General features: G+C 42.5%; 1 protein-coding gene across 1 annotated transcript in view; it reads left to right on the top strand.

The window, feature by feature from the left end:
* The window catches only part of adgrv1 (adhesion G protein-coupled receptor V1), a 97,625-nt gene that overhangs the window by 5,458 nt on the left and 75,527 nt on the right, over window positions 1-16,640 (top strand). The window contains exons 2-14 of the mRNA XM_079346526.1: window positions 5,735-5,922; window positions 6,528-6,677; window positions 9,012-9,107; window positions 10,211-10,315; window positions 10,423-10,536; window positions 10,752-10,982; window positions 11,102-11,439; window positions 11,556-11,826; window positions 13,160-13,486; window positions 14,048-14,224; window positions 14,751-14,974; window positions 16,132-16,258; window positions 16,391-16,576. Coding sequence (XP_079202652.1) covers window positions 5,737-5,922; window positions 6,528-6,677; window positions 9,012-9,107; window positions 10,211-10,315; window positions 10,423-10,536; window positions 10,752-10,982; window positions 11,102-11,439; window positions 11,556-11,826; window positions 13,160-13,486; window positions 14,048-14,224; window positions 14,751-14,974; window positions 16,132-16,258; window positions 16,391-16,576 — 2,532 coding nt within the window. The 5' untranslated portion in view covers window positions 5,735-5,736. The remainder of the gene's footprint in view (window positions 1-5,734; window positions 5,923-6,527; window positions 6,678-9,011; window positions 9,108-10,210; window positions 10,316-10,422; window positions 10,537-10,751; window positions 10,983-11,101; window positions 11,440-11,555; window positions 11,827-13,159; window positions 13,487-14,047; window positions 14,225-14,750; window positions 14,975-16,131; window positions 16,259-16,390; window positions 16,577-16,640) is intronic.

Genomic DNA, 16,640 nt, shown 5'->3' with positions numbered 1-16,640 from the left:
GGCTCCACCAGGCTGAGTTTGTACGCTGGGTGGTTTCTGAGGTAGAGCTCACATCGGGCCGGTCGTATCGCTTAGCATGTGTGCAACACAAACAGAGAGCAGTTCAATAAACAGAGCCAGGAGGGTGCCACAGTTTGAGTCCGAACACATGACCTGAGACTTCTGAATGATTACTGGACTAACACAGCAGGCTTTCTATGAACATGAAAAAAACATTTTGTTTGTAAAGACTCCTTTTTTGCAAGACATTTTGAGTGCTGTCTCTGTTCTTTCACATGTATTCTACCCTCTGAAAAAAAAACTCCAGCTTGTGGACCACAGGGCACTTCCATTTTCCAATGTTTATATCCTCAAAGTATTCATAGCTTTCATGTGATGTCACAATCTTATGGAACCGCCCACCAAGAAAGGCTCTCAACGCTGCTTTAGTTAGTGGTCTCTCAGTTGCCCCCTACGTGTTTTATTTTTCAATGTATCGAGACAGTTAGTGCCTGATTTCAAACACTGCCCGACGAGGAGACAAGCCCGGGTTTTGCTTCAACAGAATTTAATCCATGAAAGAAAACACGAGAGAGGAGGACATTTGTGGATTAAAGCAGTTAGACCCTCGGCGGGCCCTGTGAGGGGAAAAAAAACTAAAACAGATTTCTCCTTATCCTGACATCAGACATAGTGTTGACTGAATCTAAATATCTAAATCATGTTAACAAACATTACTGCTCAGAACTCTGAAATTAAAAACTGACAGTCATCCTGATACTATTGTTAGCTAACTTTAACTCGCTAATGCTAGCTTATTAGCACTCACCGATATGAATGACAAAAGCATGACCTCCTGATGTCACTCATGCATTGTCCATTAATATTGACAGTCTATGGTGTTGGTGTAAATTTGTCCTGAGGAGTCCAGGTACAGTGATATTATTTGATCATAATGACAGAGCTGCATTTTGTGGCCAAACTGGCTTCAGATCACTGAGACGAGCTGCAAGATTGATGAACGAGATCCCTCTGCAGCCCCCCCCCCCCCCCCCCCCCCCCCCCCCCACTGTCAGACAATTAAAGTGCACGTGTGGGTGTGAGAGAGCCCACATGTGACTTACAGTCACATATGACCACAAGCTCATTATCAAGGGCGTCTCGGGACGAGGGATGCCTCAAGGCAGGGATGCCTCATGGGAAAGTCATTGATAAAACTCTCTCAAGGAAGCTCCCGGAAAGCTGAAGTTACAACAACAACAAAAAAAAAGGAAATTGTTCTTCCTTTTCGTAAAAGTCACCCACTTTTAAACAGAACCTGTCACCCGACAAGGCGTAGCACATGGCACGTTCTGTGCAGTGAATCCTGCCGTGTCACGCTTACTGTCTTCTTCTGACTGTCGAGTCTTGCAGTGAATAATTGATGCCAAAGATTACAACACAGAGGCCACCATCAAGAGAAACCCAAGAGGCATCAGCGCCGAGCACTGACCCCGGGAGCAGCCCTGCAACCAGACACCTCATCAGCACCTCTGACAGGGATATCCAATAGATCAGGGAGTTAGTGTGTAAATGTGTGTGGGGTGTCTGAAATGTAAAAGAGGTTTTTAAACAAGCTTCTCAGAAGAAGCTGGCTGCTTGAAGAAGGGCAGACAAGGTGACGGGGTCAGATCATTGCTACTGACCAGTGCTGATATCATCACTGACTGATCATGGTGCTTGTCACAATTTAGCCTGCAGAGAAGGCAGTCAGGTGATGATCTGTCAGTCACAGACGTAGAAGAAAAAGGGGGTTCTCTGCAACCGAAGGTATATGACGTGTGACATCAGAGGACGGGGATGAAAGTTAAGCGGACACTGTACAATCACACAGAGTCTGCATGTGAATGTGTAAGTTGCATTGTTCTTTCGCGCTGAGCTGTGCTGAGCTGAGCTGAGCTGGTGAAATAATCGGACTTAGTAACACTCCTGTTGTAGTTTACTGCCCAGCAGTGAGAAAGTTTCCTGGCAACACTAAAGCCTGCTTGTGCAAGCGGACCATAATTCTCAATGACTCTGCATATTGAAAGGAGAGAGAATTTAGCTGGAAGGGTTATGGATGGGACAAATATGGTTATGTTGGAAGCTGGGCAATAGCCATCGCCTAATGAAATTAATCAGATTTAAACAGCAGCTTTAGTAATATGTACTTTAAAAGCATGACAAAAGTTTTTGTGGTTCTGTTTTGAGTAAATACAAATATGTGCTTTTTATTTGGTTGATATTAGCATATTTAGTGAACACCATGTTTCTTACAGGAAATAAAGTAGTACAGTAAGTTTAGACCGTAGATTGTCTAATGGGTCAGACACAGAGTTAGTCAATGAAGTAATTTTAGGATGTTGGGTTTTTGAAGTCTCTCCAGTCCTCTTCTCTGCCATTATTTTCTGTTCCGTTGGCTCAGGATCTTTGTGATGGACAGTGTGTGTTTTCATGCTTTTTGGAGCTCTCCAGTGTCCTGGCCTGCCACCCGACTGTCAGTCTGAACTTTGAGACCTTCATATGCTGACTGTGCCAGCTCTGGCAAATGCATCCATATATGCAACATGTGCGGATGTGTGTGTGTGTGTGCGTGTGCACAGATGCTACTTTGTGCAGCTCCCTACATGGACTCTGACTCTCAGCCTTATCAATGTCAGAGGTCTGAGCCAGGCGCTCCATGTCGCCTTTTGCTTTGACAGACATGTCCTTGGTCTTCTGTTGCCCCTGGGGTCTGCGTTGGCACAATGGATGATCCCCGTACAAAAACTGCCCAGCAGCGTAAAACAGACCTGTGTCATCTGCACAGCATCTGCTTTTTATATGGCCCTTTCTGGAAGTGAGGCATCTTGGTCAGTGGAAGCAAAAGGGACCACCCTTAAGATTTTGAGGGGAGGGTGAGAAGGTCGGATTCTTTTTTTTTTTATCATCCATCTGAAACTTTGTGGCAAAGTAAAACTGGTGGCAGGCTTCTTTTTGGTAGCTTGGATTTACTGCAGTTGTAGTGAGTGTGAGACGTCAGATCCTTTGTTCTGATGATGAAAAGCAGACGTGACATGGAGTAGTTAAACTAAAGGACCATATCAGTGGTTCTAAACTGGTCTAACCTCAGCACCCACTACCAACTCCATCATGAAACAACACTGCACACATTTCTGATGTTTTTTAACCAATGAGAATTTTATTTGTAGCTATTTGGGCCTTTTTTTTTAGAGACAGGACAGAGTCCGAAACTGGAGAGAGAACGTGCGGGGAACGACATGCAGGAAAGAAGCCACAGGCCAGATATGAACCCGGGCTGCTCTCAAGGAGCTACGCCTCTGCACATTGGGTACTCGAACCAACCACCAGTGCCCCCACCAAAGAGATTTATTTGGTGAAAAACTGTGTAGTTTGGACCTCAGATTCATAGACTTTTGACAACACTTTTCCCCGGCGAACACTCGTCCTGTTGAGACTGGCTGTTCTGTATAATAAAACTTTGACTCAAAGGTCCCATATTATGCCTTTTTTGGGTTTCATATAACTAATGAATGTGCTTTCTAAAGTGCGTTCAGAATGGCTAATGTTAAAAAAAAGTGTGTTTTTTGATGTACTGCCGCTCCATGCAGCATCTCTCATCTGCCCGTCTTTGCAACGCTCTGAATCCCCAACGATCAGAGTCCCCACATGGGCCTAGTCTGATCTGATTGGTTGACCGTCCAGCTCTGTTGTAATTGGTCAGTCGCTCAGCGTGGATGTGACATGGACGTGCAGCACGAGCTTGGTCTTGCTACAACGAGCCAATGGGCTTTGATCAGTGATATCACACTGGCAAGACGTCACACTGGCAAATTGCATTCAGGTGGCGAGGGACCGAGCTATGCACATAGATGTGCCTCTTGATGCACTAGACACCTGGGAAACACACTAAAGAGCATATAAAACCAGAGAGAGCAGAATATGAGACCTTTAAGAAAAGAGTTCAAGCTGTCGTCTTAAAGCATTGTCATGGCAAGAACAGAAAATTGGCCCCTGCACTGTGTAGTATCCTCTATTAGGCAAGCAAGTGGTCATACAGTCTCAGGTGTGTTGTTGCTTTGAAATAGCACACACACTCAGTTTTACTATACCCACGAGAAAGTATCTTCGACTCACACTGTGAAAGATCGTTCCAGTGAGATAGTATTAAGTTTTTATTCAGGGTCTTGGTCAGCTGTGCCAGAACTCCCAAACCTAAGACAGGAAGCAGGGCAAGTAAGAGGATTTACATAACCTCAAAACTGTCCAGCAACAAACTCTCCTCTCTTTTCCCTCAGGCTCACCCTCTGTCCCCCACTGTCCAGCCCCGCCAGCCACCCACCAGCTCTAAATCCTTTTTTGATGGATTTCCCAGCAATCTCATTTCTGCTGACATATGTGTGACACATGCATACTGTGTACACACACACACACACACACACACACACACACACACACACACACACACACACACACACACACACACACACACACACACACATGAACACACGTGCCCATCATGGAACACATGAAAGTTGGATATGTTTAAGTTCCAACTTTCCAAAACAATTTCCACTTATTACAAAAGGATAAATCAGCATGACTTCATCCGCCGTAGCTGCTGATCATGTTCTTTTTCAACCTTGTTATTAAGAGCAAATATTTTTCTAAAGACCTTACATGTCCATGCTGTTGGCACGCAGGGCTCTGTGGTGCACATTATGAATGGGATGGCTAAAAAACAGCAGGGAGGGGAAAGGCAGGACAGAGTAGCCGTAATTTAGCTTTTCGACTGGCTCCACCCCGCTCATCATGCTGTGTTGTTTTGTTGTGTTAACCATGACAACTGTATGAGTGGCTCCACATAGCTTGAAGATTATTCTGGGTGAGAGAGTTGAGCGGAGGACAGGCGAAAAAGGCGAGATACGAGGGGAAGAGGAGTGGAGACTAGAGAGGTGTGGAAGAGACAAACTGAGAAGTGAGGATGATTGGAGGAAGCAGGATTATACAGGACTCGGTCTGAAGCTTCATACTGAATTACTAAAACCGTCTTGAGTGAGCACATTTACTCTGCACGACCAGTGATATTCATGTGGTCAAGAAGAGTAAAACCAACAACTACTGCTTTAACAGTTATGACAACATGAGGACAACAGCTGTTTCGATTATGAAGTAATGTTATGACCACAATAAGCAGCAGCGAGCCAGCCTGACTACGCATTTTCAAACACAAACCTTTGGAACATCTGGACTCTCGATACAGCCCATGTTTATTTTATTATCAGAATTAGCATTGGTCCTCATTGCATGGGATGTCATTGATGATACTAACATGCCAACCATGCATTGCTTTAGTTTTCTTATTGTAGACAAAGAGGAGTTGATTATAAATCATTATGAATGTCTTTGATCGGAAAGCTTTCTTGCTGCCCTCACATGCTCCATCTTTAACATTCAAATGGTTCCACAAAGGTCTCTTTAATCAGGACTTCCTTCATATGGGAGCTGATGATTATAAGGTATCCATATTATCATACATTTCTGAGTCATGATTTGTGTTATTTAGTGGATGTATACTGTGAATGTTTATGTTTATGTTTAGCCTTTTGTCGAGAGTAAAACTTTTAAAAAGTGAATGCACAGTGGCCTCTGCTTTATTTAAAAAAAAGGCAATATTTGTTATCATATATGCACCTCTTTTAAAATGTTCTCCACATGTTCCCTCTGTTTTTTGTAGGAATGCCCCTTGTCCTCCTGCTCGCTGGATTAATTCTGGCTCTGTCCATCCCCGGCACGTCATCTGAGTCAGCCACGCTGCGGTTCCTGGGCCAGACGGACTTTGTTGTCAACGAGAGCAGCACAGCTGTAGTCCGGCTGGTTGTGGAGAGAGTGGGAGACCCGGTCAATGTGACAGCTTTGGTTCTGGTAGGACATGGAACAAATTCATCCTACGTGACTCATTGTGTATCCATTCTCATCAACCTGCCAAATCATCTTGTGCGTCTATTACGAATCCTTTTTGATGTTCCGCTGAGATGTCGCCTTTGTATACAGTTTAGGAAAGAAAGAGTGGAAGAGCTTCTTTATTAATGGAAGACTTCGGTCAGTCTGCAGACCGGTGTGCTTTCTTAAACTTTCTTGTAAATTACAGCTTTTGGCTTTATGTCCTCCACACGGGGGCTGGAGTCAGCTGCTCACAGCTGGGTGTCTGGTAAGGCGAGCTGGCCACACGGTGGAGAGCGGTCGGGGGTTTTGCCATGCTTCTTGATATCTTTACCATACTTGTTTTCACACTAACTAATATACTGAGAACAATGCTGTATAATATAAGGCTGTCCTCACAGGGTTAGAAATAATAGGAATAAAGAGAGAAGAACCATGAATAAAAACATGTTTCACATGTTTCCGATTGGCTCAGTTGTCTTATCGTGTACCATTTAGTCTTTTATCTGTTGTGTCACATTGTTCCTCCACACAGAGGTATAGTCCAATTTTTGTGATACAGTTTTATGTCCGCCTAATTCTTGCAGTTGGAGGGAGTGGACACTGGGGATTTTGAAGCTGTTAATGCTGCAGCCTTCTTGCTGTCCACTGAGTCCAGTAAGACCATCTTTATCGCTGTGAAAGACGATGACTTGCCAGAGGCCGATGAGACGTTTACCTTCAACCTCACACTACAGGTACATGTTTTTATTTTATTTTTATAGTTACTTTACACACACATTGGTGTCACTGTGTGGCTTTTATGGACCAAATGCTAGATTTATGAGGACTCCTTCTCCTGTTTCTCCATCATTGGCTCTGCTCTCTGGAGCTTCAGCGTTCTTTTACACTTAGTTCCACTTTTCAAATTCTGTCCTCCTAAACCCCTTCGACCCAACAGCTATCCAATACAGAATGGGAGTGGCAACAGCAGTAAGCCTGGGCGGCTCTGAGCTGCAGGGTCTTTGATGTGTCTGCTCTCCAGGACTGGCCTGGGTGGGGCCAAATGTTGTGTGTGTCTCTGAGGTTCCCCGCTAAAAGACACCTTTGTGAAAACCAAATAACTCTGACAGCCGAAGCCTCGCCACACAGTAGATTTAAGTGATTCTCTTTTTCACTGTCCCCATTGACTTTGATGGGCATGTCGGTTCCGTGGATTTCACCCATGTATATGTTCACTATTACCAGTGGCACACAATTGCAGATCAAAGCACAGTCCGTGACTGAAGGAATGGATTCACAACCACGTACATTAAGAGCTAAGCATGCATTTTGACACATTGTTGCCAACAGCCCACATCTTCAAAAAGTAAAATTACTGTGTTGGACAAGGACTCCCTCGAAAATAAGTGTCAGTCTCAGTGAGGATATTACCAGTAAAATAAAGGTTAGATTAAAAAAAATAATAATAATACAACTTCAAAGTTTGAAAATGTATTTCTATAGGAAAAACTTCTAAATTCTTGTCAAAGGAATTACCATCACAGCCTAGAATTCCTTACACATAGACACCATCTCCATGGTTACCTTCCTCCTTTAGCTGTCAGACGTGATTGATGAGTTAGGGGGGTTTATACACGTCTTTTGCTTGTCTTATCTCTAAAGGAACTAAGAGACAGGTCATTTTAAATCCACTGATTGTCAGCTGTGTACTCAAAAAATAGCCACAGACATGCCAATGGCAACAAGAGGGATTGTTAGAGCATTTTGTGGCCGCATTTTTGTGACACCTGGTGAAAATCCAAACCTGTATGTAGCCTGCCACTAAAGTGAAAGACCAGCTGAGGCCCACTTGTCCCTTCCGTTTACACTACAGCAAAGACAAAGCCAAATGCTGCCCTATCAGCTTACCAGAAGACTGACTAAAGCTGTTATGGTACAAAGCAGGTGCAGCCTACCGGAGATGTGGGTGACCAGAAAGGACAACCACACAGAGTTATAGTTTCAATCAGGATCAAAAAGGATTCATGAAATGCTGCATGCATGTAATAAAGTGGAATCTTGACAGATTTCTAAAACGTATATGTGACAAACCTGGTTACCTAAAGACAAATTGATTTGAGTTTTGATTGAAACTGTCACATGCTTCACGAGTGTGAATCGTATTTATATTTGATGTTTGTGAAGATGGACACTCAGTGTGAGTTTGTGGATATGTGTCTGGGCATGCTTGGCCCGTGACTTGGCTTTGAACATTTGAGTAGATTCAGTGTCTGTGAGATGACGGCCGAGAAGAAAGCTCTGTCACACAGCTTTGGATGAATGCAAAGGCCGTAGCACTTTCTTATTTTTCATTTTTTCCTTTGTTTGTTCTCTTAGTATGCACACACATTTTCTCATTGGTTTTTGAGTAGCTTGTACAAATGGACCGTGCTTGGCTGAGAAAAACAGAAAACATTTCAAAATAGTATTTGGGGAGAAACCTGTTCCTGTTTATCATCTGAAGACTCTAACAGTTGATTAGTTGTTTTTGGAAGTTTTGGCAGAAGCCTCTGCGCTAGAGTAAGGACGTGGTTGTTCTCAGTGATGTTGTTCCATGAGGTGCTTTTGAAAACATTGGTCAGCTCACTAATGGAGACCTTGGAAAGTTTACCCAAATAACAAGGCTGTAGTCTCTCTCTTTCCAGAACAAGGGAAACCCTCCTTTCAGATCCTCATCGATAATGGTTCTGTTTGTTGGGTTAAAACACTCAGAGTAAGCCTTGTAAAGTCACTGTGTGATGTAAAGCAAGCTGAGATTTTAGGTTTGTCAGGTCTTAGTGCCAAATCACAGAGCACAGCACAAGTCCTGAAGAGGAATCCTACTGTGCGCTAACCTGACAAATCAACCAGGCTAAGACCAGAACTTCCTGTCTTTGTGCCATCTCACCAGGGTCTCTCAGTGGGAGCAAAGATATTAAGTGAAAACACTGGATTAGGCAGATATTCTACTCTTTCACTACAGGATCTGGGGAGGGTTCAGATGTACTTAAGTACAACCTGTTTTTTTAACCTGCTTATATCTAACTTATTCCTTTCTTCCTGTTTTCCAGAGCTCCTCTAATGGCGTGACGCTGGGAACACCAAACAAGGCAACCATCACCATCCTGTCCAATGACAACGCCTTTGGAATAATTGCCTTCAACTCCGTAAGAAACCCTTGTCCCCACATGTCTGCCTTCATAATTGTGCACATTTGAGTCCACCGATGTTAGGAAATAGTGGAAGACGCTAGGCGACGGCGATGGAGTTATTTGAGCTATTTGAACTCATGGCTGTTGAGAGCGGTTCAATCACGGGGGATATTTGGTTGTAGGAGGAAAAAAACGAACTTGTGGGTTTCCAGGGCAATTAAAACCACAACACTTATCAGTGGGAATGTATAGCGTTTCCATGGGAGCTGTGTGGAATATTGGGAACTGTTGACTCTAGCAGCCTCAGACGGTTTCATATGCTGGATAATGATTTTGCCTTCTTAGAATCAATAAAAGGCTCCCAGCCCTGGGAAATGTGTTGAAGGTAGAGAGCTGGATTCATTCCTGTGGATTGTTCTTTAGTTTTCTTGGTCATGGACTTTTATTTTGAAAAAGGAAAACAAAACAGGGATGTAAGTTCTAAATCTTAAGACAACAATAAAGGCCTTTCCACTTTTTTGTCGTGTCATATGTGTATGTAACTGATCAAATAAAGAAAAGTAAGTATTTTAAATGTATTATAAGATAAACTATATTGAATTCACATCTATAATTTAATTAGTTCAAGACAGGTTTTCAAAAAAATATTTTCTCTAAAAGAGCAGAAACAAAATTAGAAAAAGCATAAATGAGCATAAATTTCTTTTCATCTCTATGAACTACATTAGCTAACTTCTGATCTTCTCACTAAAACAACCATCCAGCAGTGGAGATGGTTTCTTTTATAGTATAGTATAATGTAGGCTCCTTCTTTACTGTCACAAAACCTCAGAGATTTAATTTAGCCAATTTAGTCAGCATAACAAGTCAATTTTTTTAAATCTGTGTTTTGTGAAATTAAAAAATCTCAACAAAGACAAACAAACAAACCAGGGTTTTCCCTTGATATGTCAATAAATAGATTTTCAGCTCATTTGCACATCATGATCAGGGCCCATTTAAAGTCAAATACAAGGTTTGATCTTGATTTGTTTTTGAAACCATCACATGTAGCTGCATAGGCTCTGTTGTTATTCAGTTTCACTGTTTTACCTTTTATTTGTTTTTGTTTTTTACAGACAGAAGAGGTTGTTGTCGATGAGCCAAGAGGAAGAAGCCATTATGTGCCTTTCACCCTGGTTCGAGAAAAGGGAACATATGGGACTGTGGTTGTGAACTATGAGGTGAGAGGGCAAAGCAAAACTTAAGACCCTGACTTTCTGGGGGGGGAAAAAGTGCTCAGGTTGAAACATGCTGAAGTGTGAACTTAACTGAGACTCCTTCTGTTCAGATTTCTGAAGGACCTAACCCTGCCTTTGAGGATCTCAGTCCAGACAAAGGCAACATCACCATTCCTGTAGGACAGTCCGTGGTGCAGTTTAATGTGCTCATACAAGATGACCAGGTAAACAAACACATCTTTCTAAGATAACCCTTAGAATACCTCAAAACAAGGTTTAATGTCCAAGAAGCACTCTTAGATGTTGAAAATCTTTTTTTTTTTGTTGAAAGATTCAGATTGCTCTGCTAGGGTTTGGTAACTTTTCAACAGAAATAATTAAAAACTCAGAACGAGCCAAATGTAAATCTTGATGTGAATGTTTCTTTCTTTGTTTTCAGATCCCAGAGGACGATGAGGTTTTTTCTGTCAGGCTAACCAGTGTGGCAGGAGGAGCTCTCCTCAAGCCTAACGCCAGCCGTGTCCAGCTGAGAATCCGGCGTAATGACAGTCCGCTGCGGTTCTCCACCTCCATCATTGCAGTACAAGAGTCGGCTGGAGTCATTGCTCTCAATGTGACCCGTGGTCGACTGACTGAGGAAGGACCATTGGTTGGCTCTGTTGACACTGAGGTTACTTTCTTCCATTAAGTTATTAATTTTTTTAGACTTGTGTCAAATGATACATTTTATCACTTGTGAAGAAAAATCCACGAGACTAATGTATCTAAACTGGACTTCTCTGTCTTTAGGTCTCAGTAGATTACATGGTGGTGAGCGGCGAAGGACTCGGCAGCGCCACACCAGCTCTGGATTTCCTCGACCTACAGCCGGTCAGAACAGTTACCTTCCCTCCATTTGTCTACGAGACCAGCCTGCTGTTCAACATCAGAGATGACGACGTGCCAGAAATCGCAGAATCCTTCCACGTGGTCTTTCTGGAGGAGACCATCAAAGGAGATGCTGTGCTAGTAGCACCTAATGCAGTGCTAGTGACCATTGAGCCCAACGATAAGCCTTATGGTGTCCTGTCCATCAGCAGCAGTGCAGTTATACACCCAATCGCCATAAATGAAGACTTAACACAAAGGTAGATCATTTACAATCAGTTGTAAAACTCTCCTGACATGATTGTTTTTCCAATTCGAGCTCATAGTCTTCATGGTCACGTTTTTGTTTGAATTGTTCCTCTGTCATTATTCCTAGATTCGATGGAATCATTATCGTACGAAATGGAGGAAGCTATGGTGCAGTGTCTGCTAACTGGTCCATCAGTAGAAACTCCAGTAACCGCTCCTCAGTGTTGGATGATTTGAACCCTGCAGAGGGAACAGTGACATTTGCTGCCGGTACAGTAACGGCTGTGATTCCAATAAACATCGTGGCAGATGATCTACCTGAAGAAGCCGAGGCTTTCACTCTCAAGCTGCTACCAAATACTGTTACCGGAAACGCAGAGGTGGATGAACCCATGGAGGTTAGTTGTGAGGAATTCTTTGACAGGGTCATTTTATGTATAGCTTTTCTGTGTTGGTAAAACATGTGCGAAACATACAGAGCACAGAGACAAGGCTGCACTTGTCAGGAAACATGTACTCCAGATGTTGTGCATGTGCTTGCTGTGTGTGTAAGCGTTTGTCTTTCGCCCACTGTAAGGTACAGTGGCAAACTTGGCACGATCTACAAAAGTCGACCCCTTGGTGTGTCACTTGGCTCTGTGGGTGTTCCCTTTATGTGGCTGAATCTAAACAAAGCGGAAACAGCAGGCCCACTCTGTGTGTGGTGTGTGTGTGTGTGTGTGTCTGTTTTTTTGTTGTTATTTTTTTATTTTTTTTAAAGCGTGGGTGAAGTGGTGACAGCTTTTTATAGCTCCAATCCCCGTCCAAGCCTCTTTTGGCTACGTGTGAAAGAAGTGGGCAGATCTAAGTCATGTTTATATCGAAGGCATACGATGAGACACATCCAAACTTTGCTTTGGTCACATACAAACACGCACCAAGAATACCACCTCAGCCTGTGAAGTTACAGGGTGTGTGTTTGCCATCTGTGCAGAAAGTGTTTGTAGAAATACCTTGAAGAATTAATTCACAACTTTAACTGTGGGACAGGTTGATCAGTTTCACTGTTATTCATGTTGCAAGGGATAAATTACACCTATAATGATTTGTAAATCAGTGATTGTGAACACGTCAGACAAGTGTAGTTTTACAGGAAATGAATGAGCCTCTCGCCCATGGACTCCCCTCGCAGTCGCAGCACGGTTAATTAAAGAGGATGGCTCTCTAAAGTTAGCCCATGGCTTTCTTTTACTACTTTCAGTCTCACTTGTTTTCCTCCCTCTCTCTGTTTGTTCCTCACCTCTACTTTCTTATTATCTTCACCAAAGATGCAGCCTACGTTCCACAAAAACAGGAAATGCAACAAAATCCTCCCAAGTAACAGATTTTAAATCCTGGCTTCTTTGCAGTTCTTCCCCTGCATTTTGAAAATCAATTCCCTCGCTCCCTCCCTGAGCTGCCCGGAGGTGCTTATCCGTGGCAGTGCAGCAGCAGTTAAGGCCTTTTGTATTAAGTCATAGAGTTAATAAAAGTGAGTGTGAGGCAATATTTGTTGCAATAAACAAGTAACAAGGTTATAGCCAATCAACTAAGGTGGTGGTATTACCTTTATTTTTCTTCATTTTCACGATTCACAGAACATTTTTGATCTTTCCTTTCATCAGTTAAAATGTCAACTATGCTCTTTCTTTTTCAAATTGCAATGGTTTTAATTTCCTCCTTATCTTCTCTCTGTCTCCATTTTTCCTCTAGGTTGTATTCTACATTCAGGACAGTGATGATGTTTATGGGCTTTTTCGCTTTGACCCGGCGAAAGAGCAAAGCATTCAAAGCCAACCAGAGGGCCGTTTCTTGTCACTCCATTTCTTGCGGGACGGTGGTACACTGGGAGATGTGACTTTGACTCTCACGGCACTCTACATTCCTGCAGGCCCAATAGACCCAGCACTGGCCCGAGATGGGGTTCTGAATGTTAGCAGGTCCATTAATGTGCTGTTTGCCCGTCAGCAGATGGTACATGTTGTACTGCCCATCAGGAATGATGCCTTTCTGCAGAATGGAGCTCATTTCTTGATACAGGTAACAAGGATACGTTTGAAACAAAGAAAGAGCAACACATACAGTACCTTACAGGAAAGAATGCATATTTTATAGATGTTTTTTTAATGCTTTTATTTTATCTTAACATTTTTTTAATGAGTCTAAAAAGTGCTCTTTTTTAAGTGTTTGCACTTCAGGTTGAAGTGCCTAATTTGCATGTGTGAATGGTTTGACACTGGCACTCAAATCTGGCATGTGTCTATGGGGTTTGCTCAAGTGTTTAAAATAACAATATCAACTCGATCTTAACTCAAGCAAAAAAAAAAAAAAGTGCAAGAAAGTCCTTTTACTTTCCATTTAAGAACAATCAGGCCACACACCTTAAGATCGAACTTTCACATACACATGCTCCATCAGTGGAGTGAAAGGGGAACAAACAGGCTTTCCTGCACATCTTAATAGGACGAGAACAGAAATGATCAGATTGGCAGGATAAAGTGTAATCAATTATTAAAGCAGTGTGTGTAATTAGTCAAAGCTTCCTCTGATTATCCCGTTAAACCATTTAACAAAGTTGTTTTTTCCCCCCATTTCCTTTAGTTAAATACTCTGGAGCTGGTTGACATCAAACCTCCAATTCATTCAAACAGCCCAAGGTTTGGTGGACATTTAAACTTGACCTTGACTGTCACCCCCGACATTGCTAACGGGGAAATCGGCTTTACCAGTAACACCACGGTGGTCCTTTATGAACCAGAGGACAACAATACAAGCACAGTAAGTTGTAACTTCTGTTTTCAGCCTTAGCACATGTTTACAGTATCAGTTGTGTCATACTTCAGAATGATGTAAAACAGTATCTGAAGATGGCTAGAGTTCAGTTTAGCTCAGTTGGGTCTCTCTCAAGCTGTTTTTTTTTTTTTAAAGTGCTTTTATCAAGTCAAGTCAAGACAACTTTATTTATGTAGTAAATTTATAACAGCCAAGGCGGAACAAAGTGCTCTGGAGTAAGTTTAGCAAAATACATTTCATCCGAACATCGTAAAGAAATGTAAATTAAAAACAAACGTTATAATGCTAAACAATAGTAAAAGTAGTAGTGGACACTGCTTTTGTCCATTTGTAAATTCAAATGTTCAATTCTTTCAGTTGTTAGAGATCAAGATATAGATTGAAAGTCCTCAGAACCAGTTGGAGAACTCCCCTTGTCCTTGCTGCCTTGAATCTTTGTTTACAAAGTGAGTTATCCTCCTGCGCCCACAGTTTGTTTTGTCGGGTAATTCTTATCTTGTTTGTGTTGCAGGTGAGCATCCCTCTTCGACGTGATGGGACAGACGGTCAGGCTGAAGTGTTCTGGAGTCTCCAACCCACTGGAGCCAATCAGGAGGCTATAACTGCTAAAGACCTGGAGCCACTAAGCGGCTCTGTTATCTTTCTCTCAGGGCAGAGTGACGCTTTCATCAACTTCACTGTCATGGCTGATGATATCCCAGAAGTGAACGAGACCTTACTGCTCAATCTGGATAGGTAAATGGATGTAAATGTTGCAAATTAGTTCATCAACAAAATGACTGTTTATTCTGATAAACTATCATTAAGACATCTAAGATACCTTTTGGGGGTTTAGATGAAGAAGTTGATATTTTTAGATGTTTCAGAGGCAACTTGTTCACAAAAAAAAAGTTGAGTGAGTGTTTTTTTTTTTTTTTTAATCTCTCCCCTTCCCTTCTGAGGTTTTCTTTAGATAAGTGTGTTGCTGTGTGTGTGTTTGTGTAGCAGTTTTTTTTGGGGGGGTTGTGTCTGCGAGTCTATGTTCTGATGAGTATGGCCACTCTCTCCCCCTCCCCCCTCATACCCCCTGCAGGGTGGAGACTGCACGCTTTATAGTGTACTTTGGGTAAGTGGAGGGTGGAATGAATCTGGGCCTTTTGTGTGGCGTGAATCAGGACTTTGTTTTTCAGAGAAGGGCCTACTTCAGGTTTTCTGGGGTCTTTAGTTGATGCGGGGATGAGGGGGGACTTAGGTTGGGTTTGGGGATCAGGCCGGGTGTGAAAAAAGGAACCCAAAGGAGAGTGGTTGTTGGTAGTAAATAGAGAATCTTCTATTTGTGTTTCCTTCTAATTTAAACAGGCTTGATTGTGTTCTCTTTTAAAGATGTCAGTGTTTGTATGCATGCAGAGCCTTGGCTGTGACTGTTTGTTTGGAGTGCTCCTTTCTATCATGCCTTTGTCCCTAATTTAGCCCTTGTGTGATGCTTACTTGGCCCCAGTTTTCTCAACATACACACACATTACACATACACCCCTGATGAGCGATAAAGATGCAGGCATGGGGTTGACTGACATTGTTATTGAAAGTGACCCAAGCAGCAGGACCTGAGGGTATGGAGCCTGTCATGAATAAACACTAAACAATGCAAGGAATACATTACAAAGTTTAGATTGAATTTGTGCTGTTTTATTATGTGCAATCATCCAGAGGCTGCAAAAAAAAAAGTCTAAGACAAGAACAGAAAAAAAGAAATAGATACTTCCATTACAGAGCTTTCATTATCTACTATTTAAATGTATATCTGCCTGGGTTCCACAAGTCTCTTCGGGAAGGGGGTAATGACTGTTTAAAAAGTTGTTATTTGCTGCTGTAATCTTAAACTGTGTACTTGTTTATGTGTGTGTGTGTCCCAGGAGTACTGTAGAAAACCAGATCCTGAAAGCTGGCTTCACCAGCAGAGAGATTGTCATCATGGAGAATGATGACCCTGGGGGGGTGTTTGAGTTTTCCCAATTCTCGAGAGGTCCATGGCTCATCAATGTAAGTCTGGATAACGCTATTCCAAAAAAATCTTTATTATTATGGCGTATTTGTGTTCACTACAACAGGTGTTGTTCTCCAGTTGTCACCGGTTTGTGTCATATGAAACGTGTCCATTTTAAATGTATCCAGGAGGGTGAAACGGTGGAGCTGCATGTGGTCAGAGCTCAGGGACAGCTTCTCAAACAGCTGGTTCGATATGCTGTCATGCCTTCAGGCAACACTGAATTCTACGGCGCCACAGGCATCCTGGAGTTCAAACCAGGGGAGAGAGAAGTGGTGGTAGCACTTGTGGCGAGGCCTGATGGGGTGCCTGAGGTAAGGTCATGGTCAATTCTATATTGACCTTAATACGGTATAATCATTTATCATGAAACTTCCC

The sequence above is a fragment of the Symphodus melops genome (assembly GCF_947650265.1).
Source record: "Symphodus melops genome assembly, chromosome: 1".
In the NCBI taxonomy this organism is placed as follows: domain Eukaryota; kingdom Metazoa; phylum Chordata; class Actinopteri; order Labriformes; family Labridae; genus Symphodus; species Symphodus melops.
The sequence above is the reverse complement of the archived record's forward strand: the minus strand, read 5'-3'. Positions and strand labels throughout refer to the sequence as shown.